This window comes from Oncorhynchus nerka, linkage group LG16 (assembly GCF_034236695.1).
Source record: "Oncorhynchus nerka isolate Pitt River linkage group LG16, Oner_Uvic_2.0, whole genome shotgun sequence".
In the NCBI taxonomy this organism is placed as follows: domain Eukaryota; kingdom Metazoa; phylum Chordata; class Actinopteri; order Salmoniformes; family Salmonidae; genus Oncorhynchus; species Oncorhynchus nerka.
In genome coordinates, this window is record NC_088411.1 from 50,438,631 (window position 1) to 50,466,407 (window position 27,777).

The 27,777-nt window shown below is 43.9% G+C and overlaps 1 protein-coding gene across 1 annotated transcript in view; it reads left to right on the forward strand.

The window, feature by feature from the left end:
* Positions 1 to 27,777, forward strand: part of LOC115126292 (kelch domain-containing protein 3-like) — a 160,944-nt gene that overhangs the window by 97,975 nt on the left and 35,192 nt on the right. The window contains exon 10 of the mRNA XM_065002725.1: positions 12,311 to 12,389. Coding sequence (XP_064858797.1) covers positions 12,311 to 12,389 — 79 coding nt within the window. The remainder of the gene's footprint in view (positions 1 to 12,310; positions 12,390 to 27,777) is intronic.

Here is a 27,777-nt window from a genome sequence, read left to right on the forward strand (position 1 = left end):
GGTACGGTACACAGTCAATGTGGAGGCTATATACAGGGGTACCGGTACAGAGTCAATGTGGAGGCTATATATAGGTGGTACCAGTACAGAGTCAATGTGGAGGCTATATACAGGGGTACCGGTACAGAGTCAATGTGGAGGCTATATACAGGGGGTACCGGTACAGAGTCAATATGGAGGCTATATACAGGGGTACCGGTACAGAGTCAATGTGGAGGCTATATACAGGGGTACCGGTACAGAGTCAATGTGGAGCTATATACAGGGGTACCGGTACAGAGTCAATGTGGAGGCTATATATAGGGGTACCTGTACAGAGTCAATGTGGAGGCTATATACAGGGGTACCGGTACACAGTCAATGTGGAGGCTATATACAGGGGTACCGGTACAGAGTCAATGTGGAGGCTATATATAGGTGGTACCAGTACAGAGTCAATGTGGAGGCTATATACAGGGGTACCGGTACACAGTCAATGTGGAGGCTATATACAGGGGTACCGGTACAGAGTCAATGTGGAGGCTATATATAGGGGTACCAGTACAGAGTCAATGTGGAGGCTATATACAGGGGGTACCGGTACAGAGTCAATGTGGAGGCTATATACAGGGGGGTACCAGTACAGAGTCAATGTGGAGGCTATATACAGGGGTACCGGTACAGAGTCAATGTGGAGGCTATATACAGGGGCACCGGTACAGAGTCAATGTGGAGGCTATATACAGGGGTACCGGTACAGAGTCAATGTGGAGGCTATATACAGGGGTACCGGTACAGAGTCAATGTGGAGGCTATATACAGGGGGTACCAGTACAGAGTCAATGTGGAGGCTATATACAGGGGGTACCGGTACACAGTCAATGAGGAGGCTATATACAGGGGTACCAGTACAGAGTCAATGTGGAGGCTATATACAGGGGTACCGGTACACAGTCAATGTGGAGGCTATATACAGGGGGTACCGGTACAGAGTCAATGTGGAGGCTATATACAGGGGTACCGGTACAGAGTCAATGTGGAGGCTATATATAGGGGTACCAGTACAGAGTCAATGTGGAGGCTATATACAGGGGGTACCGGTACACAGTCAATGTGGAGGCTATATACAGGGGTACCGGTACAGAGTCAATGTGGAGGCTATATATAGGTGGTACCAGTACAGAGTCAATGTGGAGGCTATATACAGGGGTACCGGTACAGAGTCAATGTGGAGGCTATATACAGGGGTACCGGTACAGAGTCAATATGGAGGCTATATACAGGGGTACCGGTACAGAGTCAATGTGGAGGCTATATACAGGGGTACCGGTACAGAGTCAATGTGGAGGCTATATACAGGGGGTACCGGTACAGAGTCAATGTGGAGGCTATATATAGGGGGTACCAGTACAGAGTCAATGTGGAGGCTATATACAGGGGGTACCGGTACACAGTCAATGTGGAGGCTATATACAGGGGTACCGGTACAGAGTCAATGTGGAGGCTATATATAGGTGGTACCAGTACAGAGTCAATGATTAGGCTATATACAGGGGTACCGGTACAGAGTCAATGTGGAGGCTATATACAGGGGTACCGGTACAGAGTCAATATGGAGGCTATATACAGGGGTACTGGTACAGAGTCAATGTGGAGGCTATATACAGGGGGTACCGGTACAGAGTCAATGTGGAGGCTATATACAGGGGTACTGGTACAGAGTCAATGTGGAGGCTATATACAGGGGGTACCGGTACAGAGTCAATGTAGAGGCTATATACAGGGTATTACGGTACAGAGTCAATGTGGAGGCTATATACAGGGGTACCGGCACACAGTCAATGTGGAGGCTATATACAGGGGGTACCGGTACAGAGTCAATGTGGAGGCTATATACAGGGGGTACCGGTACAGAGTCAATGTGGAGGCTATATACAGGGGGTACCGGTACTGAGTCAATGTGGAGGCTATATACAGGGGGTACCAGTACAGAGTCAATGTGGAGGCTATATACAGGGGTACCGGTACAGAGTCAATGTGGAGGCTATATACAGGGGGTACCGGTACACAGTCAATGTGGAGGCTATATACAGGGTGTTACGGTACAGAGTCAATGTGGAGGCTATATACAGGGTATTACGGTACAGAGTCAATGAGGAGGCTATATACAGGGGGTACCAGTACAGAGTCAATGTGGAGGCTATATACAGGGGGTACCAGTACAGAGTCAATGTGGAGGCTATATACAGGGGGTACCGGTACAGAGTCAATGTGGAGGCTATATACAGGGGGTACCAGTACAGAGTCAATGTGGAGGCTATATACAGGGGTACCGGTACAGAGTCAATGTGGAGGCTATATACAGGGGTACCAGTACAGAGTCAATGTGGAGGCTATATACAGGGGTACCGGTACAGAGTCAATGTGGAGGCTATATACAGGGGTACCGGTACAGAGTAAATGTGGAGGCTATATACAGGGGTACCAGTACAGGGTCAATGTGGAGGCTATATACAGGGGTACCGGTACAGAGTCAATGTGGAGGCTATATACAGGGGGTACCGGTACAGAGTCAATGTGGAGGCTATATACAGGGGGTACCGGTACAGAGTCAATGTGGAGGCTATATACAGGGGTACCGGTACAGAGTCAATGTGGAGGCTATATACAGGGGGTACCGGTACAGAGTCAATGTGGAGGCTATATACAGGGGTACCGGTACAGAGTCAATGTGGAGGCTATATACAGGGGGTACCGGTACAGAGTCAATGTGGAGGCTATATACAGGGGGTACCGGTACTGAGTCAATGTGGAGGCTATATACAGGGGTACCAGTACAGAGTCAATGTGGAGGCTATATACAGGGGTACCGGTACAGAGTCAATGTGGAGGCTATATACAGGGGTACCGGTACAGAGTCAATGTGGAGGCTATATACAGGGGGTACCGGTACAGAGTCAATGTGGAGGCTATATACAGGGGGTACCGGTACTGAGTCAATGTGGAGGCTATATACAGGGGTACCAGTACAGAGTCAATGTGGAGGCTATATACAGGGGGTACCGGTACAGAGTCAATGTGGAGGCTATATACAGGGGGTACCGGTACAGAGTCAATGTGGAGGCTATATACAGGGGTACCGGTACAGAGTCAATGTGGAGGCTATATACAGGGGTCAGCGGTACAGAGTCAATGTGGAGGCTATATACAGGGGGTACCGGTACAGAGTCAATGTGGAGGCTATATACAGGGTATTACGGTACAGAGTCAATGTGGAGGCTATATACAGGGGTACCGGTACAGAGTCAATGTGGAGGCTATATACAGGGGGTACCGGTACAGAGTCAATGTGGAGGCTATATACAGGGGGTACCGGTACAGAGTCAATGTGGAGGCTATATACAGGGGTACCAGTACAGAGTCATTGTGGAGGCTATATACAGGGGTACCGGTACAGAGTCAATGTGGAGGCTATATACAGGGGGTACCGGTACAGAGTCAATGTGGAGGCTATATACAGGGGCACCGGTACAGAGTCAATGTGGAGGCTATATACAGGGGGTACCGGTACAGAGTCAATGTGGAGGCTATATACAGGGGGGTACCGGTACAGAGTCAATGTGGAGGCTATATACAGGGGTACCGGTACAGAGTCAATGTGGAGGCTATATACAGGGGTACCGGTACAGAGTCAATGTGGAGGCTATATACAGGGGTACCAGTACAGAGTCATTGTGGAGGCTATATACAGGGGTACCGGTACAGAGTCAATGTGGAGGCTATATACAGGGGGTACCGGTACAGAGTCAATGTGGAGGCTATATACAGGGGTACCGGTACTGAGTCAATGTGGAGGCTATATACAGGGGTACCGGTACAGAGTCAATGTGGAGGCTATATACAGGGGGCACCGGTACAGAGTCAATGTGGAGGCTATATACAGGGGTACCGGTACAGAGTCAATGTGGAGGCTATATACAGGGGTACCGGTACAGAGTCAATGTGGAGGCTATATACAGGGGGTACCGGTACAGAGTCAATGTGGAGGCTATATACAGGGGGTACCGGTACAGAGTCAATGTGGAGGCTATATACAGGGGTACCAGTACAGAGTCATTGTGGAGGCTATATACAGGGGTACCGGTACAGAGTCAATGTGGAGGCTATATACAGGGGTACCGGTACAGAGTCAATGTGGAGGCTATATACAGGGGGTACCGGTACTGAGTCAATGTGGAGGCTATATACAGGGGGTACCAGTACAGAGTCAATGTGGAGGCTATATACAGGGGTACCGGTACAGAGTCAATGTGGAGGCTATATACAGGGGGTACCGGTACAGAGTCAATGTGGAGGCTATATACAGGGGTACCGGTACAGAGTCAATGTGGAGGCTATATACAGGGGTCAGCGGTACAGAGTCAATGTGGAGGCTATATACAGGGGGTACCGGTACAGAGTCAATGTGGAGGCTATATACAGGGGGTACCGGTACAGAGTCAATGTGGAGGCTATATACAGGGGTACCGGTACAGAGTCAATGTGGAGGCTATATACAGGGGTACCGGTACAGAGTCAATGTGGAGGCTATATACAGGGGGTACCGGTACAGAGTCAATGTGGAGGCTATATACAGGGGCACCGGTACAGAGTCAATGTGGAGGCTATATACAGGGGGTACCGGTACAGAGTCAATGTGGAGGCTATATACAGGGGGTACCGGTACAGAGTCAATGTGGAGGCTATATACAGGGGTACCAGTACAGAGTCAATGTGGAGGCTATATACAGGGGTACCGGTACACAGTCAATGAGGAGGCTATATACAGGGGTACCAGTACAGAGTCAATGTGGAGGCTATATACAGGGGGTACCGGTACACAGTCAATGTGGAGGCTATATACAGGGGGTACCGGTACAGAGTCAATGTGGAGGCTATATACAGGGGGTACCGGTACAGAGTCAATGTGGAGGCTATATATAGGGGGTACCAGTACAGAGTCAATGTGGAGGCTATATACAGGGGGTACCGGTACACAGTCAATGTGGAGGCTATATACAGGGGGTACCGGTACAGAGTCAATGTGGAGGCTATATATAGGTGGTACCAGTACAGAGTCAATGTGGAGGCTATATACAGGGGGTACCGGTACAGAGTCAATGTGGAGGCTATATACAGGGTGTACCGGTACAGAGTCAATATGGAGGCTATATACAGGGGTACCGGTACAGAGTCAATGTGGAGGCTATATACAGGGGTACCGGTACAGAGTCAATGTGGAGGCTATATACAGGGGTACCGGTACAGAGTCAATGTGGAGGCTATATATAGGGGTACCAGTACAGAGTCAATGTGGAGGCTATATACAGGGGTACCGGTACACAGTCAATGTGGAGGCTATATACAGGGGGTACCGTTACAGAGTCAATGTGGAGGCTATATATAGGTGGTACCAGTACAGAGTCAATGTGGAGGCTATATACAGGGGGTACCGGTACAGAGTCAATGTGGAGGCTATATACAGGGGGTACCGGTACAGAGTCAATATGGAGGCTATATACAGGGGGTACTGGTACAGAGTCAATGTGGAGGCTATATACAGGGGGGTACCGGTACAGAGTCAATGTGGAGGCTATATACAGGGGGTACTGGTACAGAGTCAATGTGGAGGCTATATACAGGGGGGTACCGGTACAGAGTCAATGTAGAGGCTATATACAGGGTATTACGGTACAGAGTCAATGTGGAGGCTATATACAGGGGTACCGGCACACAGTCAATGTGGAGGCTATATACAGGGGGTACCGGTACAGAGTCAATGTGGAGGCTATATACAGGGGGTACCGGTACAGAGTCAATGTGGAGGCTATATACAGGGGGTACCGGTACTGAGTCAATGTGGAGGCTATATACAGGGGGTACCAGTACAGAGTCAATGTGGAGGCTATATACAGGGGTACCGGTACAGAGTCAATGTGGAGGCTATATACAGGGTATTACGGTACAGAGTCAATGAGGAGGCTATATACAGGGGTACCGGTACAGAGTCAATGTGCGGGGGCACCATTATCGAGGTAATTGAGGTAATATCTACATTTAGGTAGAGTTATTAAGGTGACAATGCATTGATAATAACAGAGAGTAGCAGCAGCATGGGGGGGGGTGCAAATAGTCTGGGAAGCCATTTGAATAGCTGTACGACGCCAGGACAGCGGAGTCAATCACCACCTTCCGGAGACACCTGAAACCCCACCTCTTTAAGGAATACCTAGGATAGGATAAAGTAATCCCTCTCACCCCCCCCCCCCCTTAAATGATTTAGATGCACTATTGTAAAGTGGCTGCTCCACTGGATGTCATAAGGTGAATGCACCAATTTGTAAGTCGCTCTGGATAAGAGCGTCTGCTAAATGACTTAAATGTAAATGTGTTCAGGAGTCTTATACAGTGGGGCAAAAAAGTATTTAGTCAGCCACCGATTGTGCAAGTTCACCTACGTAAAAAGATGAGAGAGGCCTGTAATTTTCATCATAGGTACACTTCCACTATGGGGCGGCAGCGTAGCCTAGTGGTTAGAGCGTTGGACTAGTAACCTGAAGGTTGCGAGTTCAAACCCCCGAGCTGACAAGGTACAAATCTGTCGTTCTGCCCCTGAACAGGCAGTTAACCCACTGTTCCTAGGCCGTCATTGAAAATAAGAATTTGTTCTTAACTGACTTGCCTGGTTAAATAAAGGTAAAATAAAAAACTTTTAAAAACTATGACAGACAAAATGAGGGGAAAAAATCCAGAAAATCACATTGTAGGATTTTTAATGAATTTATTTGCAAATTATGGTGGAAACTAAGAATTTGGTCAATAACAAAAGTTTATCTAAAAAAAATACACCTGTATTTTTGTAGTGACTGGGTATATTGTTATACCATCCAAAGTGTAATTAATACAGTTGAAGTCTTAGCCAAATAAATTTCAACTCAGTTTTTTACAATTCCTGACATTTAATCCTAGTAAAAATTCCCACATAATTTTCCCTCCTCATGATGCCATTTATTTTGTGAAGTGCACCAGTCCCTCCTGCAGCAAAGCACCCCCCATAACATGATGCTGCCACCCCCATGCTTCACAGTTGGGATGGTGTTCTTCGGTGTGGAAGCCTCCCCCTTTTTCTTCCAAACATAACTTTGGTCATAATGGCCAAACAGTTCTATTTTTGTTGTAATTTCAGAAAATATCCATAATACACTCTTTACAAAAACATTAATTACTCCTGCCCTTTGCATGACAGACTGGCCAGGTGAATCCAGGTGAAAGCTATGATCCCTTATTGATGTCACTTGCTAAATCCACTACAATGAGTGTAGATGAAGGTGGAGGAGACAGGTTAAAAAAGAATTTATTAGCCTTGAGACAAGTGAGACATGGATTGTGTATGTGTGTCATTCAGAGGGTGAATGGGCAAGACAAAATATTTAAGTGCTTTTGGTAGTAGTTGCCAGCTGCACCGGTTTGAGTCAAGAACGGCAACCCTGCTGGGTTTTTCACGCTCAACAGTTCCCCGGGTGTATCAAGGATAGTCCACCACCCAAAGGACATCTAGCCACCTTGGCACAACTGTGGGAAGCATTGGAGTCAACATGGGCCAGAATCCCTGTGTGAACTATTTCGACAACTTTTGGAGTCCATGTCCCAACGAATTAAGGCTGTTCGTATGGTCAATATTTGTGTTAATGTTTGGAACACTCCGTTTATATCTGCAGTTATAGTGGAATGATTTATTACTTACCTGTGTTTCAAAGTATTACTTACCTGTGTTTCACAGTATTACTTACCTGTGTTTCACAGTATTACTTACCTGTGTTTCACAGTATTACTTACCTGTGTTTCACAGTATTACTTACCTGTGTTTCACAATATTACCTGTGTTTCACAGTATTACTTACCTGTGTTTCACAGTATTACTTACCTGCCGTGTTGTAATTGTCTGTGATATTGTTCTATTGATTTCTCCCACCGGAGAGGGAGAACAGTTCTTGACTGTTTGTCGTTGTGTAAATCTATTGTTTTTTTTCTTATTTTTTGTTTATATTTCAATCTCTTTTTCCATTTATTAATTAAATTAACCATCCGTCAACCCGTCTCACCCTATGTGATACGGATCTGCTATTTTGTAGACCTTATAGAACCTACATCAGAAGCTAACCAGCTAATTAGCTATTGAGTCATTGTTAGCCACTGCTAGCGGCCTTTACCTTTAGCTCAGTCTGCACAGCGCGATATCAACCCTGAGCATATCGGACTGCTTTTCTCCACTCGGCTACACGGCTGATGACTCTTCACTAACACGACTAGAAGCCACTACATCACCGGATTCCTGCCGTAAGCTCTGGACCTTTGCATCGGATCATCGCAGCTAGCTAGCTGCTACCGAGTGGCTATAGTGGCTAACTCCCTTGTCTCGAAGCTAGCATCAGTTAGCCTCGAGCCAGGCGCATCGCCTGACTAGCAAACAAATGACTCCAGCTACAACACCTATTTTGCCAATTGGCCTGGACCCTTTGTCGACACGGATCCATCACGGCTGGTCTGTCGGCGTAATTCCATCCGATGTGCCCTCAACCGGCACTTGCCGGACGTCGGTGAAGACGCTTCTGCTATCCCCGGCCTGCTAACTTTACGGACGCCGTGTTTCCCGCTTGCTAGCGTAGTAATAAGTACCTAACGGCTTCCCTGTTTCATCTATTGCTGTTCACTGGACCCTATGATCACTTGGCTACAGAGCTGATGCCTGCTGGACTGTTCATTAATCACTGTACTCCATTTTGTTTATTTTGTTTATCTGTCGGCCCCAGCCTCAAACTCAGGCCCTGTGTGTAGTTCACTGACCCTCTCTGCCCATTCATCACCATTTTACCTGTTGTTGTTGTCTTAAGCTGATTAGCTGTTGTTGTCTTAAGCTGATTACCTGTTGTTGTCTTAGCTATCTCTCCCACTCAACACCTGTGATTGCTTTATGCCTTGCTTTATGTCTCTCTCTAATGTCAATATGCCGCCAACTTTATGGTTTTTACTTTCTAATTCCGTTTATATTTTTAGTTTTCCCTCGCTCAACTTTTTTCATTCAACTTTTTCAATAGCAGAATATTACAACCAATCACAACACCATCATTCCATTATTACTGAAGATATATTATGGACATTTTCAGGAAATACAATGCAAAAATACGACAAAAATCCTATTGGTTCCACCTTTAACAAGCTAACTTTCTACCGAATCAGTCTTTACCCCCCCCCCGACCTTCTACGGAATCAGTCTGAACTCTACCCCCCGACCTTCTACTGAATCAGTCTGAACTCTACCCCCTCTGACTTTCTACTGAATCAGTCTGAACTCTACCCCCCGACCTTCTACGGAATCAGTCTGAACTCTACCCCCCCCGACCTTCTACGGAATCAGTCTGTACTCTACCCCCTCTGACTTTCTACTGAATCAGTCTGAACTCTACCCCCCGACCTTCTACTGAATCAGTCTTTACCCCCTCTGACTTTCTACTGAATCAGTCTGAACTCTAACCCCCTCTGACTTTCTACTGAATCAGTCTGAACTCTACCCCCCGACCTTCTACTGAATCAGTCTGAACTCTACCCCCTCTGACATTCTACTGAATCAGTCTGAACTCTACCCCCACCGACCTTCTACTGTATCAGTCTGAACTCTACCCCCGACCTTCTACTGAATCAGTCTGAACTCTACCCCCTCTGACTTTCTACTGAATCAGTCTGAACTCTACCCCCGACCTTCTACTGAATCAGTCTGAACTCTACCCCCTCTGACTTTCTACTGAATCAGTCTTTACCCCCTCTGACTTTCTACGGAATCAGTCTGAACTCTACCCCCCGACCTTCTACGGAATCAGTCTGAACTCTACCCCCCGACCTTCTACTGAATCAGTCTAAACTCTACCCCCCGACTTTCTACTGAATCAGTCTGAACTCTACCCTCCCGACTTTCTACGGAATCACTCTGAACTCTACCCCCTCTGACATTCTACTGAATCAGTCTGAACTCTACCCCCGATCTTACATTTACATTTAAGTCATTTAGCAGACGCTCTTATCCAGAGCGACTTACAAATCTTCTGCTGAATCAGTCTGAACTCTACCCCCTCTGACATTCTACTGAATCAGTCTGAACTCTACCCCCGACCTTCTACTGAGTCAGTCTGAACTCTACCCCCTCTAAACTTCTACTGAATCAGTCTGAACTGTACCCCCCTCTGATCTTCTACTGAATCTGTCTGAACTGTACCCCCCTCTGATTTTCTACTGAATCAGTCTGAACTGTACCCCCTGACCTTCTACTGAATCAGTCTGAACTGTACCCCCTGACCTTCTACTGAATCAGTCTGAACTGTACCCCCTGACCTTCTACTGAATCAGTCTGAACTCTACCCCCACCGACCTTCTACTGTATCAGTCTGAACTCTACCCCCCGACCTTCTACTGAATCAGTCTGAACTCTACCCCCTCTGACTTTCTACTGAATCAGTCTGAACTCTACCCCCGACCTTCTACTGAATCAGTCTGAACTCTACCCCCTCTGACTTTCTACTGAATCAGTCTTTACCCCCTCTGACATTCTACTGAATCAGTCTGAACTCTACCCCCGACCTTCTACTGAGTCAGTCTGAACTCTACCCCCTCTAAACTTCTACTGAATCAGTCTGAACTGTATCCCCCCTCTGATCTTCTACTGAATCAGTCTGAACTCTACCCCCTCTGACATTCTACTGAATCAGTCTGAACTCTACCCCCCACCGACCTTCTACTGTATCAGTCTGAACTCTACCCCCGACCTTCTACTGAATCAGTCTGAACTCTACCCCCTCTGACTTTCTACTGAATCAGTCTGAACTCTACCCCCGACCTTCTACTGAATCAGTCTGAACTCTACCCCCTCTGACTTTCTACTGAATCAGTCTTTACCCCCTCTGACTTTCTACGGAATCAGTCTGAACTCTACCCCCCCGACCTTCTACGGAATCAGTCTGAACTCTACCCCCCGACCTTCTACTGAATCAGTCTAAACTCTACCCCCGACTTTCTACTGAATCAGTCTGAACTCTACCCTCCCGACTTTCTACGGAATCACTCTGAACTCTACCCCCTCTGACATTCTACTGAATCAGTCTGAACTCTACCCCCGATCTTACATTTACATTTAAGTCATTTAGCAGACGCTCTTATCCAGAGCGACTTACAAATCTTCTGCTGAATCAGTCTGAACTCTACCCCCTCTGACATTCTACTGAATCAGTCTGAACTCTACCCCCGACCTTCTACTGAGTCAGTCTGAACTCTACCCCCTCTAAACTTCTACTGAATCAGTCTGAACTGTACCCCCCTCTGATCTTCTACTGAATCTGTCTGAACTGTACCCCCCCTCTGATTTTCTACTGAATCAGTCTGAACTGTACCCCCTGACCTTCTACTGAATCAGTCTGAACTGTACCCCCCTGACCTTCTACTGAATCAGTCTGAACTGTACCCCCTGACCTTCTACTGAATCAGTCTGAACTCTACCCCCACCGACCTTCTACTGTATCAGTCTGAACTCTACCCCCGACCTTCTACTGAATCAGTCTGAACTCTACCCCCCTCTGACTTTCTACTGAATCAGTCTGAACTCTACCCCCCGACCTTCTACTGAATCAGTCTGAACTCTACCCCCTCTGACTTTCTACTGAATCAGTCTTTACCCCCTCTGACATTCTACTGAATCAGTCTGAACTCTACCCCCCGACCTTCTACTGAGTCAGTCTGAACTCTACCCCCTCTAAACTTCTACTGAATCAGTCTGAACTGTATCTCCCCCCTCTGATCTTCTACTGAATCTGTCTGAACTGTACCCCCCTCTGATTTTCTACTGAATCAGTCTGAACTGTACCCCCTGACCTTCTACTGAATCAGTCTGAACTGTACCCCCTGACCTTCTACTGAATCAGTCTGAACTGTACCCCCTGACCTTCTACTGAATCAGTCTGAACTCTACCCCCCCGACCTTCTACTGAGTCAGTCTGAACTCTACCCCCGCTGGCCTTCTACTGAATCAGTCTGAACTCTACCCCCTCTGACCTTCTACTGAATCAGTCTGAACTCTACCCCCACCGACCTTCTACTGAATCAGTCTGAACTCTACCCCCCTCTGACCTTCTACTGAAGATGTTTAATGGCTCAAATAAATTAACTCTCTTTGTGTGAATGATTATATTAGAGCTATGATACCTCCTGTGACTCATCATGTTAAAGGTGTTTTTGTCTCCTGCTGTACCAGGTCCTAATCTGAAGACATTATGCAAGCTAGCTGTTATTAACTACAGTCTTGACCAGGGTGGTCTACCACACGACATCAGGTAATTCTTCATTTTCTTTCCTACTCTTCTTCCTTTTGTCCTTCTCTCTCCTTCCCTTCCTTTTATCCTCCTTTTCACTCTTCCTATTTTCTCTTCTTCCTCTTCCTCATCTTCCCTCTCGTCCTCTTCTCCCATTCCTCATGAAACCAGACATATTGTCTATTCTCTTCTTCTCTCCTTCTCCTCATCTCTCCTCTTCTTCTCTCATCTCTTCTTCTCCTCTCATATCTCTTCTCTCCTGTTCATCGCTCCATATATCTTCTTCTCCTTTCCTTTTCTCTTCTCTCTTCTCTCTTCCACTTCTTCCCCCAACCAGTACTCATATGGGTTATTTTATCACCCCTTTATTTTCTAGTTACTATTGCACAGCCTTGCCAGTGTCTCGTCCGATTATATGGTCATCGTTTTATATTCCACGCTTGACTACTAATGTTCTGATAATGTTCTACATGCCAGCTGCTACCACTACTACTAATGTTCTGCATGTCAACTGCTACCACTACTACTAATGTTCTGATAATGTCAACTGCTACCACTACTACTAATGTTCTGATAATGTCAGCTGCTACCACTACTACTACTGTTCTGATAATGTTCTGCATGTCAGCTGCTACCACTACTACTAATGTTCTGCATGTCAGCTGCTACCACTACTACTACTGTTCTGATAATGTTCTGCATGTCAGCTGCTACCACTACTACTAATGTTCTGATAATGTTCTGCGTGTCAGCTGCTACCACTACTACTAATGTTCTGATAATGTTCTGCATGTCAGCTGCTACCACTACTACTAATGTTCTGCATGCCAGCTGCTACCACTACTACTAATGTTCTGCATGCCAGCTGCTACCACTACTACTAATGTTCTGATAATGTTCTGCATGTCAGCTGCTACCACTACTACTAATGTTCCGATAATGTTCTGCATGTCAGCTGCTACCACTACTACTAATATTCTGCATGCCAGCTGCTACCACTACTACTAATGTTCCGATAATGTTCTGCGTGTCAGCTGCTACCACTACTACTAATGTTCTGATAATGTTCTGCATGTCAGCTGCTACCACTACTACTAATGTTCTGATAATGTTCTGCTTGTCATCTGCTACCACTACTACTAATGTTCTGCATGCCAGCTGCTACCACTACTACTAATGTTCTGATAATGTTATGCTTGTCATCTGCTACCACTACTACTAATGTTCTGCATGTCAGCTGCTATCACTACTACTAATGTTCTGATAATGTTCTGCTTGTCATCTGCTACCACTACTACTAATGTTCTGCATGCCAGCTGCTACCAGTACTACTAATGTTCTGATAATGTTCTGCATGTCAGCTGCTACCACTACTACTAATGTTCTGATAATGTTCTGCTAATGTTCTGCATGTCAGCTGCTACCACTACTACTGATGTTCTGATAATGTTCTGCATGTCAGCTGCTACCACTACTACTAATGTTCTGATAATGATCTGCATGTTAGCTGCTACCACTACTACTAATGTTCTGCATGTCAGCTGCTACCACTACTACTAATGTTCTGCGTGTCAGCTGCTACCACTACTACTAATGTTCTGATAATGTTCTGCGTGTCAGCTGCTACCACTACTACTAATGTTCTGATAATGTTCTGTATGTCAGCTGCTACCACTACTACTAATGTTCTGATAATGTTCTGCATGTCAGCTGCTACCACTACTACTAATGTTCTGATAATGATCTGCATGTTAGCTGCTACCACTACTACTAATGTTCTGCGTGTCAGCTGCTACCACTACTACTAATGTTCTGCATGTCAGCTGCTACCACTACTACTAATGTTCTGCGTGTCAGCTGCTACCACTACTACTAATGTTCTGCATGTCAGCTGCTACCACTACAACTAATGTTCTGATAATGTTCTACATGTCAGCTGCTACCACTACTACTAATGTTCTGCGTGTCAGCTGCTACCACTACTACTAATGTTCTGATAATGTTCTGATAATGTTCTGCATGTCAGCTGCTACCACTACTACTAATGTTCTGATAATGTTCTGCATGTCAGCTGCTACCACTACTACTAATGGTCTGATAATGTTCTGCATGTCAGCTGCTACCACTACTACTAATGTTCTGATGATGTTCTGCGTGTCAGCTGCTACCACTACTACTAATGTTCTGATAATGTTCTGCGTGTCAGCTGCTACCACGAATACTAATGTTCTGCATGTCAGCTGCTACCACTTCTACTAATGTTCCGATAATGTTCTGCGTGTCAGCTGCTACCACTACTACTAATGTTCTGATAATGTTCTGCATGTCAGCTGCTACCGCTACTACTAATGTTCTGATAATGTTCTGCATGTCAGCTGCTACCACTACTACTAATGTTCTGATAATGTTCTGCATGTCAGCTGCTACCACTACTACTAATGTTCTGATAATGTTCTGCATGTCAGCTGCTACCACTACTACTAATGTTCTGGTAATGTTCTGCGTGTCAGCTGCTACCACTACTACTAATGTTCTGATTATGTTCTGCATGCCAGCTGCTACCACGACTACTAATGTTCTGATAATGTTCTGCATGTCAGCTGCTACCACTACTACTAATGTTCCGATAATGTTCTGCATGTCAGCTGCTACCACTACTACTAATATTCTGCATGCCAGCTGCTACCACTACTACTAATGTTCCGATAATGTTCTGCGTGTCAGCTGCTACCACTACTACTAATGTTCTGATAATGTTCTGCATGTCAGCTGCTACCACTACTACTAATGTTCTGATAATGTTCTGCTTGTCATCTGCTACCACTACTACTAATGTTCTGCATGCCAGCTGCTACCACTACTACTAATGTTCTGATAATGTTCTGCTTGTCATCTGCTACCACTACTACTAATGTTCTGCATGTCAGCTGCTATCACTACTACTAATGTTCTGATAATGTTCTGCTTGTCATCTGCTACCACTACTACTAATGTTCTGCATGCCAGCTGCTACCAGTACTACTAATGTTCTGATAATGTTCTGCATGTCAGCTGCTACCACTACTACTAATGTTCTGATAATGTTCTGCTAATGTTCTGCATGTCAGCTGCTACCACTACTACTAATGTTCTGCATGTCAGCTGCTACCACTACTACTAATGTTCTGATAATGATCTGCATGTTAGCTGCTACCACTACTACTAATGTTCTGCATGTCAGCTGCTACCACTACTACTAATGTTCTGCGTGTCAGCTGCTACCACTACTACTAATGTTCTGATAATGTTCTGCGTGTCAGCTGCTACCACTACTACTAATGTTCTGATAATGTTCTGTATGTCAGCTGCTACCACTACTACTAATGTTCTGATAATGTTCTGCATGTCAGCTGCTACCACTACTACTAATGTTCTGATAATGATCTGCATGTTAGCTGCTACCACTACTACTAATGTTCTGCGTGTCAGCTGCTACCACTACTACTAATGTTCTGCATGTCAGCTGCTACCACTACAACTAATGTTCTGATAATGTTCTACATGTCAGCTGCTACCACTACTACTAATGTTCTGCGTGTCAGCTGCTACCACTACTACTAATGTTCTGATAATGTTCTGATAATGTTCTGCATGTCAGCTGCTACCACTACTACTAATGTTCTGATAATGTTCTGCATGTCAGCTGCTACCACTACTACTAATGGTCTGATAATGTTCTGCATGTCAGCTGCTACCACTACTACTAATGTTCTGATAATGTTCTGCGTGTCAGCTGCTACCACGAATACTAATGTTCTGCATGTCAGCTGCTACCACTTCTACTAATGTTCCGATAATGTTCTGCGTGTCAGCTGCTACCACTACTACTAATGTTCTGATAATGTTCTGCATGTCAGCTGCTACCGCTACTACTAATGTTCTGATAATGTTCTGCATGTCAGCTGCTACCACTACTACTAATGTTCTGATAATGTTCTGCATGTCAGCTGCTACCACTACTACTAATGTTCTGATAATGTTCTGCATGTCAGCTGCTACCACTACTACTAATGTTCTGGTAATGTTCTGCGTGTCAGCTGCTACCACTACTACTAATGTTCTGATAATGTTCTGCATGTCAGCTGCTACCACTACTACTAATGTTCTGCATGTCAGCTGCTACCACTACTACTAATGTTCTGATAATGTTCTGCATGTCAGCTGCTACCACTACTACTAATGTTCTGATAATGTTCTACATGCCAGCTGCTACCACTACTACTAATGTTCTGCGGGTCAGCTGCTACCACTACTACTAATGTTCTGATAATGTTCTACATGTCAGCTGCTACCACTACTACTAATGTTCTGATAATATTCTGCATGTCAGCTGCTACCACTACTACTAATGTTCTGATAATATTCTGCATGTCAGCTGCTACCACTACTACTAATGTTCTGATAATGTTCTACATGTCATCTGCTACCACTACTACTAATGTTCTGATAATGTTCTACATGTCAGCTGCTACCACTACTACTAATGTTCTGCATGTCAGCTGCTACCACTACTACTAATGTTCTGATAATGTTCTGCATGTCAGCTGCTACCACTACAACTAATGTTCTGATAATGTTCTGCATGTCAGCTGCTACCACTACAACTAATGTTCTGCATGTCAGCTGCTACCACTTCAACTAATGTTCTGATAATGTTCTGCATGTCAGCTGCTACCACTACAACTAATGTTCTGATAATGTTCTGCGTGTCAGCTGCTACCACTACTACTAATGTTCTGATAATGTTCTGCATGTCAGCTGCTACCACTACTACTAATGTTCTGCATATTAGCTGCTACCACTTCTACTAATGTTTCGATAATGTTCTGCGTGTCAGCTGCTACCACTACTACTAATGTTTTATAATGTTCTGCATGTCAACTGCTACCACGACTACTAATGTTCTGATAATGTTCTGCATGTCAGCTGCTACCACTACTACTAATGTTCTGATAATGTTCTGCTTGTCATCTGCTACCACTACTACTAATGTTCTGATAATGTTCTGCATGTCATCTGCTACCACTACTACTAATGTTCTGCATGTCAGCTGCTACCACTTCTACTAATGTTCTGATAATGTTCTGCATGCCAGCTGCTACCACTTCTACTAATGTTCTGATAATGTTCTGCATGCCAGCTGCTACCAATACTACTAATGTTCTGATAATGTTCTGCATGTCAGCTGCTACCAATACTACTAATGTTCTGATAATGTTCTGCTTGTCAGCTGCTACCACTACTACTAATGTTCTGATAATATTCTGCATGTCAGCTGCTACCACTACTACTAATGTTCTGATAATGTTCTGCATGTCAGCTGCTACCACTACTACTAATGTTCTGATAATGTTCTGCATGTCAGCTGCTACCAATACTACTAATGTTCTGATAATGTTCTGCTTGTCAGCTGCTACCACTACTACTAATGTTCTGCATGTCAGCTGCTACCACTACAACTAATGTTCTGATAATGTTCTGCATGTCAGCTGCTACCACTACTACTACTAATGTTCTGCGTGTCAGCTGCTACCACTACTACTAATGTTCTGATAATGATCTGCATGTCAGCTGCTACCACTACTACTAATGTTCTTCGTGTCAGCTGCTACCACTACTACTAATGTTCTGATAATGTTCTGCGTGTCAGCTGCTACCACTACAACTAATGTTCTGATAATGATCTGCATGTCAGCTGCTACCACTACTACTAATGTTCTGCGTGTCAGCTGCTACCACTACTACTAATGGTCTGATAATGTTCTGCATGTCAGCTGCTACCACTACTAATAATGTTTTATAATGTTCTGCATGTCAACTGCTACCACGACTACTAATGTTCTGATAATGTTCTGCATGTCAGCTGCTACCACTACTACTAATGTTCTGATAATGATCTGCATGTCAGCTGCTACCACTACTACTAATGTTCTGATAATGTTCTGCATGTCAGCTGCTACCACTACTACTAATGTTCTGCGTGTCAGCTGCTACCACTACTACTAATGTTCTGATAATGTTCTGATAATGTTCTGCATGCCAGCTGCTACCACTACTACTAATGTTCTGATAATGTTCTGCATGTCAGCTGCTACCACTACTACTAATGTTCTGCGTGTCAGCTGCTACCACTACTACTAATGTTCTGATAATGTTCTGATAATGTTCTGCATGCCAGCTGCTACCACTACAACTAATGTTCTGATAATGTTCTGCATGTCAGTTGCTACCACTACTACTAATGTTCTGATAATGTTCTCCATGTCAGCTGCTACCACTACAACTAATGTTCTGATAATGTTCTGCATGTCAGCTGCTACCACTACTACTAATGTTCTGCATGTCAGCTGCTACCACTACTACTAATGTTCTGATAATGTTCTGCATGTCAGCTGCTACCACTACTACTAATGTTCTGATAATGTTCTGCATGTCAGCTGCTACCACTACAACTAATGTTCTGATAATGTTCTGCATGTCAGCTGCTACCACTACTACTAATGTTCTGATAATGTTCTACATGCCAGCTGCTACCACTACTACTAATGTTCTGATAATGTTCTGCATGTCAGCTGCTACCACTACAACTAATGTTCTGATAATGTTCTACATGTCAGCTGCTACCACTACTACTAATGTTCTGCGTGTCAGCTGCTACCACTACTACTAATGTTCTGATAATGTTCCGATAATGTTCTGCGTGTCAGCTGCTACCACTACTACTAATGTTCTGATAATGTTCTGCATGTCAGGTGCTACCACTACAACTAATGTTCTGATAATGTTCTGCTTTTCAGCTGCTACGACTACTACTAATGTTCTGCATGTCAGCTGCTACCACTTCTACTAATGTTCTGCATGTCAGCTGCTACCACTACTACTAATGTTCTGCGTGTCAGCTGCTACCACTACTACTAATGTTCTGATAATGTTCTGCTTTTCAGCTGCTACCACTACTACTAATGTTCTGCATGTCAGCTGCTACCACTACTACTAATGTTCTGCATGTCAGCTGCTACCACTACTACTAATGTTCTGCGTGTCAGCTGCTACCACTACTACTAATGTTCTGATAATGTTCTGCATGTCAGCTGCTACCACTACAACTAATGTTCTGATAATGTTCTGCTTTTCAGCTGCTACCACTACTACTAATGTTCTGCATGTCAGCTGCTACCACTTCTACTAATGTTCCGATAATGTTCTGCGTGTCAGCTGCTACCACTACTACTAATGTTCTGATAATGTTCTGCATGTCAGCTGCTACCACTACTACTAATGTTCTGATAATGTTCTGCATGTCATCTGCTACCACTACTACTAATGTTCTGCATGTCAGCTGCTACCACTTCTACTAATGTTCCGATAATGTTCTGCGTGTCAGCTGCTACCACTACTACTAATGTTCTGATAATGTTCTGCATGTCAGCTGCTACCACTACTACTAATGTTCTGATAATGTTCTGCATGCCAGCTGCTACCACTACTACTAATGTTCAACATGTCAACTGCTACCACTACTACTAATGTTCTGATAATGTTCTGCATGCCAGCTGCTACCACTACTACTAATGTTTTATAATGTTCTGCATGTCAACTGCTACCACGACTACTAATGTTCTGATAATGTTCTGCATGTCAGCTGCTACCACGACTACTAATGTTCTGATAATGTTCTGCTTGTCATCTGCTACCACTACTACTAATGTTCTGCATGTCAGCTGCTACCACTAGTACTAATGTTCTGATAATGATCTGCATGTCAGCTGCTACCACTACTACTAATGTTCTGCGTGTCAGCTGCTACCACTACTACTAATGTTCTGATAATGTTCTGCGTGTCAGCTGCTACCACTACTACTAATGTTCTGATAATGTTCTGCATGTCAGCTGCTACCACTACAACTAATGTTCTGATAATGTTCTGCATGTCAGCTGCTACCACTACAACTAATGTTCTGATAATGTTCTGATAATGTTCTGCATGTCAGCTGCTACCACTACTAATAATGTTCTGATAATGATCTGCATGTCAGCTGCTACCACTACTACTAATGTTCTGCATGTCAGCTGCTACCACTACTACTAATGTTCTGATAATGTTCTGCATGCCAGCTGCTACCACTACTACTAATGTTCTGCGTGTCAGCTGCTACCACTACTACTAATGTTCTGATAATGTTCTGCGTGTCAGCTGCTACCACTACTACTAATGTTCTGATAATGTTCTGCATGTCAGCTGCTACCACTACAACTAATGTTCTGATAATGTTCTACATGTCAGCTGCTACCACTACTACTAATGTTCTGCGTGTCAGCTGCTACCACTACTACTAATGTTCTGATAATGTTCCGATAATGTTCTGCGTGTCATCTGCTACCACTACTACCAATGTTCTGATGATGATCTGCATGTCAGCTGCTACCACTACTACTAATGTTCTGCGTGTCAACTGCTACCACTACTACTAATGTTCTGATAATGTTCTGCATGTCAGCTGCTACCACTACTACTAATGTTCTGCGTGTCAGCTGCTACCACTACTACTAATGTTCTGCATGTCAGCTGCTACCACTACTACTAATGTTCTGATAATGTTCTGCATGTCAGCTGCTACCACTACAACTAATGTTCCGATAATGTTCTGCGTGTCATCTGCTACCACTACTACCAATGTTCTGATGATGATCTGCATGTCAGCTGCTACCACTACTACTAATGTTCTGCGTGTCAGCTGCTACCACTACTACTAATGTTCTGATAATGTTCTGCATGTCAGCTGCTACCACTACTACTAATGTTCTGCGTGTCAGCTGCTACCACTACTACTAATGTTCTGCATGTCAGCTGCTACCACTACTACTAATGTTCTGATAATGTTCTGCATGTCAGCTGCTACCACTACAACTAATGTTCTGATAATGTTCTGCTTTTCAGCTGCTACCACTACTACTAATGTTCTGATAATGTTCTGCATGTCAGCTGCTACCACTACAACTAATGTTCTGCATGTCAGCTGCTACCACTTCTACTAATGTTCTGATAATGTTCTGCATGTCAGCTGCTACCACTCAACTAATGTTCCGATAATGTTCTGCATGTCAGTTGCTACCACTACTACTAATGTTCTGCATGTCAGCTGCTACCGCTACTACTAATGTTCTGATAATGTTCTGCATGCCAGCTGCTACCACTACTACTAATGTTCTGATAATGTTCTGCATGCCAGCTGCTACCACTACTACTAATGTTTTATAATGTTCTGCATGTCAACTGCTACCACGACTACTAATGTTCTGATAATGTTTTGCTTGTCATCTGCTACCACTACTACTAATGTTCTGATAATGTTCTGCATGTCAGCTGCTACCACTACAACTAATGTTCTGATAATGTTCTGCATGTCAGCTGCTAATGTTCTGATAATGTTCTGCATGTCAGCTGCTACCACTACTAATGTTCTGATAATGTTCTGCATGCCAGCTGCTACCACTACTACTAATGTTCTGATAATGATCTGCATGCCAGCTGCTACCACTACTACTAATGTTCTGCATGTCAGCTGCTACCACTACTACTAATGTTCTGTGTGTCAGCTGCTACCACTACTACTAATGTTCTGATAATGTTCTGCATGCCAGCTGCTACCACTACTACTAATGTTCTGCGTGTCAGCTGCTACCACTACTACTAATGTTCTGATAATGATCTGCATGTCAGCTGCTACCACTACTACTAATGTTCTGATAATGTTCTGCATGTCAGCTGCTAATGTTCTGATAATGTTCTGCATGTCAGCTGCTACCACTACTACTAATGTTCTGCGTGTCAGCTGCTACCACTACTACTAATGTTCTGATAATGTTCTGCATGCCAGCTGCTACCACTACTACTAATGTTCTGCATGTCAGCTGCTACCACTACTACTAATGTTCTGCGTGTCAGCTGCTACCACTACTACTAATGTTCTGATAATGTTCTGATAATGTTCTGCATGCCAGCTGCTACCACTACTACTAATGTTCTGATAATGATCTGCATGCCAGCTGCTACCACTACTACTAATGTTCTGATAATGTTCTGTATGCCAGCTGCTACCACTACTACTAATGTTCTGATAATGTTCTGCATGCCAGCTGCTACCACTACTACTAATGTTCTGATAATGTTCTGCATGCCAGCTGCTACCACTACTACTAATGTTCTGATAATGTTCTGTATGCCAGCTGCTACCACTACTACTAATGTTCTGATAATGTTCTGCATGTCAGCTGCTACCACTACTACTAATGTTCTGATAATGTTCTGCATGTCAGCTGCTACCACGACTACTAATGTTCTGCATGTCAGCTGCTACCACTACAACTAATGTTCTGATAATGTTCTGCATGTCATCTGCTACCACTACTACTAATGTTCTGCATGTCAGCTGCTACCACTCAACTAATGTTCCGATAATGTTCTGCATGTCAGCTGCTACCGCTACTACTAATGTTCTGATAATGTTCTGCATGTCAGCTGCTACCACTACTACTAATGTTCTGATAATGTTCTGCGTGTCAGCTGCTACCACTACTACTAATGTTCTGCATGTCAGCTGCTACCACTACTACTAATGTTCTGATAATGTTCTGATAATGTTCTACATGTCAGCTGCTACCACTACTACTAATGTTCTGATAATGATCTGCATGTCAGCTGCTACCACTACTACTAATGTTCTGATAATGTTCTGCATGCCAGCTGCTACCACTACTACTAATGTTCTGCATGTCAGCTGCTACCACTACTACTAATGTTCTGATAATGATCTGCATGCCAGCTGCTACCACTACTACTAATGTTCTGCATGTCAGCTGCTACCACTACTACTAATGTTCTGCGTGTCAGCTGCTACCACTACTACTAATGTTCTGATAATGTTCTGCATGCCAGCTGCTACCACTACTACTAATGTTCTGCGTGTCAGCTGCTACCACTACTACTAATGTTCTGATAATGTTCTGCATGTCAGCTGCTACCACTACAACTAATGTTCCGATAATGTTCTGCGTGTCAGCTGCTACCACGACTACTAATGTTCTGCATGTCAGCTGCTACCACTACTACTAATGTTCTGATAATGTTCTACATGTCAGCTGCTACCACTACTACTAATGTTCTGCCTGTCAGCTGCTACCACTACTACTAATGTTCTGATAATGTTCTACATGTCAGCTGCTACCACTACTACTAATGTTCTGCCTGTCAGCTGCTACCACTACAACTAATGTTCTGATAATGCTCTACATGTCAGCTGCTACCACTACTACTAATGTTCTGATAATGTTCTGCATGTCAGCTGCTACCACTACAACTAATGTTCTGATAATGTTCTGCATGTCAGCTGCTACCACTACAACTAATGTTCTGATAATGTTCTGCATGTCAGCTGCTACCACTACAACTAATGTTCTGCGTGTCAGCTGCTACCACTACAACTAATGTTCTGCGTGTCAGCTGCTACCACTACAACTAATGTTCTGATAATGCTCTACATGTCAGCTGCTACCACTACTACTAATGTTCTGATAATGTTCTGCATGTCAGCTGCTACCACTACTACTAATGTTCTGATAATGTTCTGCGTGTTAGCTGCTACCACTACAACTAATGTTCTGATAATGTTCTGCATGTCAGCTGCTACCACTACTACTAATGTTCTTATAATGTTCTGCGTGTTAGCTGCTACCACTACAACTAATGTTCTGATAATGTTCTGCATGTCAGCTGCTACCACTACAACTAATGTTCTGATAATGTTCTGCATGTCAGCTGCTACCACTACTACTAATGTTCTGATAATGTTCTGATAATGTTCTGCATGTCAGCTGCTACCACTACTACTAATGTTCTGCGTGTCAGCTGCTACCACTACAACTAATGTTCTGCGTGTCAGCTGCTACCACTACTACTAATGTTCTGATAATGTTCTGCATGTCAGCTGCTACCACTACTACTAATGGTCTGATAATGTTCTGCATGTCAGCTGCTACCACTACTACTAATGTTCTGATAATGTTCTGCATGTCAGCTGCTACCACTACTACTAATGGTCTGATAATGTTCTGCATGTCAGCTGCTACCACTACTACTAATGTTCTGATAATGTTCTACATGTCAGCTGCTACCACTACTACTAATGTTCTGCATGTCAGCTGCTACCACTACTACTAATGTTCTGATAATGTTCTGCATGTCAGCTGCTACCACTACTACTAATGGTCTGATAATGTTCTGCATGTCAGCTGCTACCACTACTACTGTTCTGATAATGTTCTACATGTCAGCTGCTACCACTACTAATGTTCTGATAATGTTCTGCATGTCAGCTGCTACCACTACTACTAATGTTCTGCATGTCAGCTGCTACCACTACTACTAATGTTCTGCATGTCAGCTGCTACCACTACAACTAATGTTCTGATAATGTTCTACATGTCAGCTGCTACCACTACTACTAATGTTCTGCCTGTCAGCTGCTACCACTACTACTAATGCTCTACATGTCAGCTGCTACCACTACTACTAATGTTCTGATAATGTTCTGTATGCCAGCTGCTACCACTACTACTAATGTTCTGATAATGTTCTGCATGTCAGCTGCTACCACTACTACTAATGTTCTGATAATGTTCTGCATGTCAGCTGCTACCACTACTACTAATGTTCTGATAATGTTCTGCGTGTCAGCTGCTACCACTACTACTAATGTTCTGATAATATTCTGCATGTCATCTGCTACCACTACTACTAATGTTCTGATAATGTTCTACATGTCAGCTGCTACCACTACTACTAATGTTCTGATAATGTTCTGCATGTCAGCTGCTACCACTACTACTAATGTTCTGATAATATTCTGCCTGTCAGCTGCTACCACTACTACTAATGTTCTGATAATATTCTGCATGTCATCTGCTACCACTACTACTAATGTTCTGCTTGTCAGCTGCTACCACTACTACTAATGTTCTGATAATATTCTGCATGTCATCTGCTACCACTACTACTAATGTTCTGCCTGTCAGCTGCTACCACTACTACTAATGTTCTGATAATGTTCTGCGTGTCAGCTGCTACCACTACAACTAATGTTCTGCATGTGAGCTGCTACCACTACTACTAATGTTCTGATAATGTTCTGCATGTCAGCTGCTACCACTACTACTAATGTTCTGCATGCCAGCTGCTACCACTACTACTAATGTTCTGATAATGTTCTGCGTGTCAGCTGCTACCTCTACAACTAATGTTCTGCATGTCAGCTGCTACCACTACTACTAATGTTCTGATAATGTTCTGCATGTCAGCTGCTACCACTACTACTAATGTTCTGCATGCCAGCTGCTACCACTACTACTAATGTTCTGATAATGTTCTACATGTCAGCTGCTACCACTACTACTAATGTTCTGCATGTCAGCTGCTACCACTACAACTAATGGTCTGATAATGTTCTACATGTCAGCTGCTACCACTACTACTAATGTTCTGCATGTCAGCTGCTACCACTACTACTACTGTTCTGATAATGTTCTGCATGTCAGCTGCTACCACTACTACTAATGTTCTGATAATGTTCTGCATGTCAGCTGCTACCACTACTACTAATGTTCTGCATGCCAGCTGCTACCACTACTACTAATGTTCTGATAATGTTCTACATGTCAGCTGCTACCACTACTACTACTAATGTTCTGCTTGTCAGCTGCTACCACTACTACTAATGTTCTGCTTGTCAGCTGCTACCAGTACTACTAATGTTCTGATAATGTTCTGCGTGTCAGCTGCTACCACTACTACTAATGTTCTGATAATGTTCTGCATGTCAGCTGCTACCACTACTACTAATGTTCTGATAATGTGCTGCATGTCAGCTGCTACCATTACTACTAATGTTCTGCATGTCAGCTGCTACCACTACAACTAATGGTCTGATAATGTTCTACATGTCAGCTGCTACCACTACAACTAATGTTCTGATAATGTTCTGCATGTCAGCTGCTACCACTACTACTAATGTTCTGCGTGTCAGCTGCTACCACTACTACTAATGTTCTGATAATGTTCTACATGTCAGCTGCTACCACTACTACTAATGTTCTGATAATGTTCTGCATGTCATCTGCTACCACTACTACTAATGTTCTGATAATGTTCTGCATGTCATCTGCTACCACTACAACTAATGTTCTGATAATGTTCTACATGTCAGCTGCTACCACTACTACTGTTCTGATAATGTTCTGCATGTCAGCTGCTACCACTACAACTAATGTTCTGATAATGTTCTACATGTCAGCTGCTACCACTACTACTAATGTTCTGCGTGTCAGCTGCTACCACTACTACTAATGTTCTGATAATGTCAGCTGCTACCACTACTACTAATGTTCTGCTTGTCAGCTGCTACCACTACTACTACTGTTCTGATAATGTTCTGCCTGTCAGCTGCTACCACTACTACTAATGTTCTGATAATGTTCTGCATGTCAGCTGCTACCACTACTACTAATGTTCTGATAATGTTCTGCATGTCAGCTGCTACCACTACTACTAATGTTCTGATAATGTTCTGCATGTCAGCTGCTACCACTACTACTAATGTTCTGATAATGTTCTGCATGTCAGCTGCTACCACTACTACTAATGTTCTGATAATGTTCTGCATGTCAGCTGCTACCACTACTACTAATGTTCTGATAATGTTCTGCGTGTTAGCTGCTACCACTACTACTAATGTTCTGATAATGTTCTGCATGTCAGCTGCTACCACTACTACTAATGTTCTGCTTGTCAGCTGCTACCACTACTACTAATGTTCTGCTTGTCAGCTGCTACCAGTACTACTAATGTTCTGATAATGTTCTGCGTGTCAGCTGCTACCACTACTACTAATGTTTTGATAATGTTCTGCATGTCAGCTGCTACCACTACTACTAATGTTCTGATAATGTGCTGCATGTCAGCTGCTACCATTACTACTAATGTTCTGCATGTCAGCTGCTACCACTAGTACTAATGTTCTGATAATGTTCTGCGTGTCAGCTGCTACCACTACTACTAATGTTCTGCTTGTCAGCTGCTACCACTACTACTAATGTTCTGCTTGTCAGCTGCTACCACTACTACTAATGTTCAACATGTCAGCTGCTACCACTACTACTAATGTTCTGATAATGTTCTGCATGCCAGCTGCTACCACTACTACTAATGTTCTGATAATGTTCTGCTTGTCAGCTGCTACCACTACTACTAATGTTCAACATGTCAGCTGCTACCACTACTACTAATGTTCTGATAATGTTCTGCATGTCAGCTGCTACC